General features: G+C 32.9%; 1 protein-coding gene across 1 annotated transcript; it reads right to left on the bottom strand.

The window, feature by feature from the left end:
- Positions 1-2996: 2996 nt before the first annotated feature.
- On the bottom strand, positions 2997-6842 carry LOC141590613 (F-box protein SKIP19-like). The gene is made up of 3 exons (XM_074411188.1): positions 6631-6842; positions 5678-6013; positions 2997-3573 (listed from the first exon to the last, which is right to left on the bottom strand). The coding sequence occupies exons 1-3, from the start codon at positions 6840-6842 to the stop codon at positions 2997-2999; spliced, it is 1125 nt and encodes a 374-aa protein (XP_074267289.1).
- Positions 6843-9103: the final 2261 nt, after the last annotated feature.

The following is a 9103-nucleotide window of genomic DNA, read 5'->3' as shown; positions in this document are numbered from 1 at the left end:
ATGGCCACCACCGTTGACGCCACTGTCTCACGGTGACTCCAGGAGTGGTCCCCTTTCCTCTGCACAACCACTAATGCGGCCACAGTGCCCGTCTTAAGGCAGCCACGACAACCCCTCTGCTTTCCCCTGTTTCACCGCCACCACCGCCACAAACCTCCATATCCGACCACCAAGACACCACCAAGGTGGTCGACTAACACCCAGGGGCGGATCCAGGATTTGAGTAAAGGGGTGGCACACTAAGAAAAAAAAATTGCGGACAACATTATACATTAGAATTCCAATATTGTCAATACATAATAATTAACGTGGTTTATTTTCGCGGTACACACTTTACTCAACTGAGTACTTTTTGCACAATAATTTCCATTTTCATAACTTTAGCTAACATACTTATAAGTTATAACCAGTTCTCCCAATTTCGAGTCACTAAACAATTATTTAAATGTGATCTTACAAAAACCGTAACTAACCTATTTGTCTTTGTCTTGACTCTTGATGACATGACTCATGGTATTCTTGTTGGTTACTAGATGTGTATATTTGGGCTCTTAGTGGACCTATACCTTACACCCATTGTGATGGAAGGAAGACCTCCCATCCCACCCACAAAGTTATGGTGGCCAAGGCAATCTCGTGATTTTCATTGATGTGATCCTTTTGTGTCTGATATTTGATATGTATGTTCTGATCTTATGGACTTACATCCTACATTGTTGGAAGAACCATCTCTCACTCATGTCTCCTTCTGCACCTCTTATAATGGTTTTCTTAATCCACGCCATTTATTGGTCTAAAAATTTAAGTCGGCAGTTGGATAGGCCTAAATTTTACAATGTCACTCTCACCAAACCACATGGTCGATTCGGGACCTTGCAGTTCAGTTCAACAATGCATTTCAGATGACCCAAATAATCGGTAGCTTGCAGTTCACAAAAACTTCACCAGAACATACAAAAATGCATTTCGGACAAACCCAAATAATCGGTGGTTATGTTGCTTGCGCTCACAAAAACATTACCAGAACATACTATTTAACTCCCTAATGGCTACTCAAACTATGTCGCAAATAATTCTTGAACTCAAATAAGTGTCCTAACCGAAATTAATTGTTAAGTAAGGAAGTGATTTAGGGTTTGACAAAAATGACCAAATCATTCAATCTAAAATAACAGAAATCTAAAATTACACAAATAGATAAATAGACTAACAAATTAATGATAACAATTTAAAAATTACCAATCAATGTTCAATCAATCAAATGAATAATAATCGAATTTGGGGGAAAATAATTTGGGGAAAAATGAACTTACCAATCTGAAAGTAGGCAAAGCAGGTGGACGGAGAGGGAGGCCGACGGTGGAGTATGGACCGTGGACGGCTGAGGAGGCGAGGAGTGAGGCGGCAAGTGGGAGTCGGTGGTTGTATTTAGGGATTTTAAGGGTTTATTTGGTTTTATTTTGTGCGGTTTGTGTTATTGAGTTCTTTGTATCTATGGCGTCTTTCCTTCTATTTTTCTTTTTTTTTTTTTTTTTTTTTTTTTTTCTCTTCACGTGAGGGCACGTGCCCTCACTTTTCACCCCCCAGATCCGCCCCTGCTAACACCCCTGATCCCAACCCGTCATAGCCCAGGTCAGTTTAGGTCCAATTGGTGGGTCAAAATAAGGGTTCGATTCCCCTGGTTCAACCCGCTACAGCCCAAACCCGCCACCTTTAGACGCCCCAATAACCACCAACGTCAGGTCAAAGACGGTCAGAAAAGGGTTAGACGGAGTCACGGTGGTCCAGTGCTAGCCTAGGGTCAAAGTCACGACTACATGGTTGTTCATACGGTGGTATATGATGGTGTTAAAGTCCACATTAAAACGTTATAACAAAAACAATTGAGTTCAAGACGGTTTACCTTTTATCGCTAATTGCTCTTTAATTCTCTCCTTCTTTCTTTTAGATCTCTTCCTTCTTCCTTAATAAATTATTTTTCAGATTTTTTTGTATTTATAGCTAGGTTTAGGATGTGTAATACACTAATTAGGAAACTATTATAAATTACCTTATTACTATTATAATTATGAAATACAATTATTATTATTATTATTATTATTATTGGTATTACTAGTATCACTATTATTATTATTATTATTATTATTATTATTATTATTATTATTATTATTATTATTATTATTATTATTATTATTATTATTATAGCATATTTACCAATTATTATTATTATTCTATGAATTATCATATATTGTTATTATTTGGTTGTCATCCCGACTCATTATTCTATTAACTTATTAATTATTTCCGTCTAACAACATAATCCGCAATTATTATAATTAATAATTAATAAATATAACTAATCCATATAACTTATAAAATATATAAATATAATTAAAATACTGAGTATTACAAAAAATGTCGCAAGTTTTATTTAATGTATAATTTATTTAATTGTAATTATTCAAATTAAGAAATAAATATACATATATGAAAGTAAAAGAATAAAAAGTAACATAAGTTAGGTGAAAAGTTATGGTGGTAAAGTCTGAAATGAGTTTTGGGATAAAATGTATTATTTGAGTGAGTTGAGAGTATATGAGTTGAATCTAAGAATAAAAAAGTAGTAGAAACTAGAAAGCTGAAATGAGTCTGAGGTCTGAAGATGGGTTTGAGGATAAACTTAGTCTTAGTCCCTTTAACTTATGGTGTATGACCGTATTACGCTAGTAAAAAATGACCCCTTTTCTTAAGTGTGAAAAAATATGGAATTTTTCATATGCAAATAGTTTCTAAAGAAAAGATTCAATTTCATATGACTATGCCACCACATTTCTAATTTGCTTTTGATCATCAGATCATTGATAACAATTATACCAAAAAAAAAGACATTAAATAACTTAAGACCGAAAACAAGTCGGCTAACAAGAGACCAGTTCATATTTTTGATTGAATAAAAGAACACTTGATTAATTAAAGTATGAACTGGAAAACTGGAATCAGCATGGCCAGTAATCATAATCATTATCATCAATATAGTCGGGTTCAGTAGCAGAATAGTCGTTATGATTAGAGTCGTATTGCCAGTAATCATAAGGATCATTGTCGGTGGTAGGAAAGTTATAGTCCTCAGTCGAGTCATATGGATGTCGTAAGTCCTTGATCTGTTCTGATAATCTCTTCCCTAAATCTTCTTCAAGATCCAAATAGTAGCATGCGCGTAAGTCAAGGGATTGAAGGCGAGGACATGAATCAAGGATTGCTGTTAGACCAACATTTGTCATATTATTTCCGATTAGCTGAAGATGGCGCAGTTGAGGCATGCTTGCTGCAATTGCCAGTGCCTCATTATCACTTGGCTGATATGGACTTGTTGAACACAGATTGTTAAATTTGAATGTAGTAATCAGGGAGTGACAAGATTTAATGACAGAAATTGGTTCAGCATATTCAAAGTCCCACAGAGTAAGTTCAAGTTCTTCCAGAGATGATAACTTTTCGAGTGCTTTCACAAATACGTTCTCAGATAATATCGTATCACAATTCGCAAGTCGTAGGCGTTTAAGTTGCCTCGATCTGCAATAAGACCAGAGTTAGCTCAATCCATCTAAAAGAGATTGATTCAAGTTCAAACAAAGCACAATTCACACGGTTTACTGCAATAGAATATCAACTAGTATTGGTGCCCGGCTTCGCCCGGGCTATCTCTACTTACCATTAATTTTTTTTTTCGTTAAATAAAATTATTTAAAGTTGCATAACACAAATTTATCATTAATATATTTTTCTATGATATATATCCTAAAATTACGATGAAATAAATTTTGAGACAAATTCACTACTCCCGCTATTAAAATTTTACTCTTATTAATGAAACAATAGTAATAACATTTCAGTATTGCCCGTAATTATTGTTACTTTCACTACTCCCGTTGTAATTATTGTTACTGTCACTACTGCCGCATTAATATTGATAATTTCACTACTTCTGCCGTAATTATTGTTACTCTCACTATTGCCGCATTAATATTGATTATTTCACTACTCCCGTTGTTGTTTCTACCACTTTCACTAATGATTATTTCACTACTCTCGTTGTTGTTTGTACCACTTTCACTAATCTCGCTGATAATATTGTTACTTTTACTATTCAAATGAGCGATTAGTATCATATAACTATATCCAATGTTACTACAATTCTTCTCTTTACTGACGAAATTACTTTTACTACTTATTAAATCAAATTGAAAGAATTATGCAATATTATATATTATGGAATCTTACTTGAATTATTTATAACCTACTTATATTATATTTTTGTATGTTAAATAATTAACATCTCTATGCATCTAATAAACTATAAAGTTTAATAAAATTGCATAGATTTTAAATTTAATATATAATTTTATGATGATAATAATTAATACCATAAGTGTGCATGTTTATACTAATTAATTATTTTATTTTAAGAAAATTGACCATCTTCTCCTATAAAGGAAAATTACCAAACATCTTATTTCTTTTAGTCTCCTTGAAATTGACCATCTTAATTAATTATTTTATTTTAAAGAAATTGACCATGTTTTAGTCTCTTACAAATGTTTATGAAAATTACCAAGCTTCTATAAAATTTAATTTTAAACCGAACTATATAATACTAGGTTTGGTGCCCGGCTTCGACCGGGCTACCTCTATTTACCGTTAAATTTTATTTTCAATGAAATAAACTATGTTGTAATTGTCTAACTCACACGTTTACTATTCGTAATATATTTTTTTACGACATATCTTGTAATTATGATAAAATGTAAAATTTATTTTCAAATTATGAGACATGTTCACTACCCCGCTATTAATATTATTACTTTCACGACATTCTTTCTTAATATCATTATGTTCACTACTCCCGTGGTTACTATTGTTTCTTTTACTAATTCCTCTATTTTTTTTTTGTTAAATTCATTATTCCCGTTAATTTTATCCGGCCTATATTTAAATAAATAAAATATTTCCTTGAGTCAATTGGTTATTTAATTGTTCATACCTTTTTCCATTATTACCACTATTACTTTCACTACCTTCGTAGTTACTTTCACTACTCCCACTATCATTATTATATCTGTCACTACTTCCACATTAATACCGTTAATTTTATTACTCGTTGCTGCTACTATTATTTTTACTGCATTTAATTTAATATATAATTTTATGATGATACTAATTAATTACATAAATGGATGTTAATTTTAAGGAAAATCACTATATTCTTGTGTTTTCTAAATTGAATTACTTTAATTTAATGTAATTTCCATAAATATTCTTCATCAAGGCATCTTTATATTATACTTCTAACCAAAACTATATAATATTTACATTGAGGTCCCTTTATCAGGTCCATGTCCATCACACAGTGCTATCGATTTAAAACTATATAGTATAATTAATTTGTATAGATTTCTTTAATTACATTAAGTTCCTTGGTTTCTAGAATTAATATATAGTATTGATTTGCATTGAGATCCCTTAATTGGGTCCATGACACGATGCTAGTGATTTAAAAGTATATAGTAAAATTAATTTGTATAACTTTCTTTAATTACATTGAAATCCATTGATTTCTGGATTTAATATATAGCATTGATATAATAATAAATGACAGTAATTGGAGAAAACAACATACTGAGACGCGATGTATGAGCAAAGCTGATCAGAACCAAAACCCTCGATACTAACATCAATTAAACCACCAGCACTACGATTGACAGCATTGAACATCATCTTCTCGTACTTAAGCACCATATGAGGATCCTTGACGTTCTGAATATGGATTGTTCGCCACAAGACGGGTTCTATGCACAAAGTGTACCAGACTTTGCACACAAACTGAGCGGACTCAAGGATATCGAACGGCCCTACTTTCATGAGAATCATCAGCATTAAGTCACACGGTAATTCTAACCAGTTTCTGACTTCTTCGACTGGTGGATCTGGATTCTCCATTGGTGTTATTTTATTACTGTTTGAATTTGACAACATAATTTGTAATATGAAAAATTGATGACATAATCTTCTTATTTATAGAAGTAATTTGTATTGATTCAGAAATCTCAACGACTGGGAATGCATTAATTTACTGCACAATAACTTTTTCCAAAGGTAACAACTCACAAGAATCACATTAATTCATATATAGATGGAATGAGAATGACAAACTCTTGTCCAACAACATATATAGAATACCCCGGTATTTTACCTTTTTACATGTAAGACGGATATGCCCGTCCAACTGTGGAACTTAAAATGGCTACTAGAGTGGAATCATTTGTTATTTTTATTTTTGGATTTAATATGGCTATATAGAATACCCCGGTATTCTTAGATGCATAAAAGCGTCGAGAAATTTTGACGTAAAAAAGCGTCGCTCTTAAAAACGGCCTTGATGCAATAAAGCGTCGACAAGGTTGACGGAAAAAAGCGTCAGAAAATCCCGATGCCCAGAAAAACCACGCTTTTTAAAGCATCGAGAAATAAAATGACAACGCTTTTAAGCGTCGATAATAGCCTAAAAAAGCGTCGGGAATGCAAGGGATTTGTTGTAGTGAGTTATAGTCATGGGTAGAGTCATATGGACACCAGAGATCCTTGATTTGTTCCAATAATCTGTTCCCTAGATTTCCCTCCAGCTCAATGTGGAAACATGCACGCAGGTCAAGAGATTCAAGACGTGGACACCCATCAAGAATTGTCGTAAGACCAACATCCGTCAAGCCATTTCCAATAAGCTGAAGACAGCGTAATTCAGGCATGTTTCCTGCAATTGCTAGTGCCTCGTCATCGCATGCCATATCAGGACATTTTGAACCTAGCTTGTTGAGTTTAAAAGTTGTGAGGGAGGGACAAGAATCTACTATTAATTGTTCTTCTTCATATACAAGAAAGTCGCAGAGAGTAAGTTCGAGTTCCTCCAAACAAGAAAGGCTTTCAAGTGCTCTTTCTAATTCATCGTAAGATACGAGTTCACAACATGCAAGGCGAAGGCGTTTAAGTTGGATTGATCTGCAATACGAATCAGGGGCGGACCCAGGATTATTTTTACGGTGTAGCAAAATGTACACACGATAAAGTTTATGAAGTAGATGAATAACATTTTATATGGTTCCTTGTAAAAAGATGCATGTCAAATGAAAATTAAGATTATTAATAAAGAAACTAAAATTATGTACCAAAAGAAACAAAAAATAAAGAAACTAAAATTAATTTGAACACTAAATTTTAACTCCTAATTATCAGAGAATAAATGAACCAATTTCAGTGAGGAAACTAGTGATCTATCAAAATAATGTTACCCTGTAAGACGTTACATACCCAAACTGGAAATAGTAGGATGAACAAAACTAATTACTCTACTTTATAATTAAGGGCAAATTTTCATTAAGACGGGTATATTCGTCTTAAATTTAAGACGGGCTAAATATGTTCATGTGCGGCAATGGATAAAAAAAAAGCAGAAGATTTGCTTCATATATCCCATGTGGGATGTTATTTAACCAGTTTAACATTAAAACGAATACCTCCGTCTCAAGAAAGACATTAAGAGATCCCGAGACTAACACAATGGCAAGCAGTGGTGGAGCGAAGGGGGCTAGCAGGGTGGCCGCCCCCGCTTACGTTTGAAAATTTTGAAATTTTTAGTTCAAAATTTTGAATTTTTTCGAGGTCTCCTTATAATATTACCCTTTCGCCCTTTCTGAAAATTTTCGCCCCCAACTAACTTAACATCCTGGCTCCGCCACTGATAGCAAGGGTGGTAAATGGAAATGATAAAGAGAATTAAAGAAAATAAAACAACTAGACTACTTACAAAACAATTAATTAATAATTTTACATGTATTAAAAATTTGTGAGAGGAAGTGAGAGCTTAATAGGAATTAATTGTTCTGGGACAAACTCGCTATTATGGAAAGAAATACAAATATTAAGTGTAAAAATTACTTAACACTTCATATTAACCAACTGAATCTTGACCAATCATTTAATACTTCGTATTAATTGTTCTCGGACAATGGAGATAGTTAATTAATTTACTACGTTTTCATTTGGAACCATAACCAAGAGCTAATGTGCTATTAATTGCAGCTGACAATAAATATTTGGTGTAGCAAAATCAAACTCTCTATTAATTTTCCTGGGATTTGGTGTAGCACTTGCTACACCATAGAACACCGTGGGTCCGCCCCTGATTATGAGGGTATTTTAATCAAAGGTTCACAAATTATAAATGTGGAAGAGTAAGCTATGACAACTTGAGTCAATATAAATGTGAAGGTGTTGAAAACTCAACGAATGAATGACTACTTGGGTCAATATTTCCAAAAATCAAGAATAAGGTCCTCTTCTTTTGGATTTTTATTTGTCTTTTTAAGTTCAAATCAGTTCAGTTTATATAAATTCAGTTCAGTTTAGCTTTTATAAGTCAAGTTCAGTTTAACTCCTATAATTTCAGTTCAGTTCCTATAAGTTCAGTTCAACTCCTATAAACTCAATTTAAACAAGTTCATACAACTTATATTATTGACAAATTCATACCCGTTTTCTAATATTGACAAATTCAATCCAAAAAAAAAAAATCCAATATTAAAATTATCCAATATACATTATAAAAAAACAAAAAAAATGACCCTTATAATTTGTTTATGCTAAACCGCCTACTCGTTACTTATTCACAAGTCCACCTATCCCATTAATATTTTTACCATTATTTCACCTATACCACATTAATCTCAACAGATTGAGACATGTCTTAATCAAAGCGTAAGGAAGCTATATGTAGAAGGTATGAAATATCATAGTAAAAGACATTTGGTGAAACAATGAATTCGATGGTACAGTGAAAATGAAGATGAAGATGAAAGTGATTTGACGAGGAGAATGATATATGGAAATAGATTGTTAGAAAAAAATGTACTCCCTCTGTCCCGGTCATTTGTTGTCCTTTTCCATTTTGGGGTGCCTCGGTCATTTGTTGTCTTTTCTATTTTAAGAATGAATTTGATAAGTAATTTGATCATTTTCATTCAATTTGTTCTGCTTGACATTTAGTTATTGG

The sequence above is a fragment of the Silene latifolia genome, chromosome 7 (assembly GCF_048544455.1).
Source record: "Silene latifolia isolate original U9 population chromosome 7, ASM4854445v1, whole genome shotgun sequence".
NCBI classification, from domain to species: Eukaryota; Viridiplantae; Streptophyta; class Magnoliopsida; order Caryophyllales; family Caryophyllaceae; genus Silene; species Silene latifolia.
The sequence above is the reverse complement of the archived record's forward strand: the minus strand, read 5'-3'. Positions and strand labels throughout refer to the sequence as shown.

Bases quoted from the DNA above. Each gene is read 5' to 3' on its own strand.
- LOC141590613 (XM_074411188.1), bottom strand. From the start codon at position 6,842: ATGGCATGCGATGACGAGGCACTAGCAATTGCAGGAAACATGCCTGAA. The intron at 6,014-6,630 runs GTGTCCATATGA...AAATTCAAACAG, and splicing joins GAACAAATCAAGGATCTCTG to TAATAAAATAACACCAATGG. The intron at 3,574-5,677 runs GTATGTTGTTTT...GTCTTATTGCAG, and splicing joins TGCTCATACATCGCGTCTCA to ATCGAGGCAACTTAAACGCC.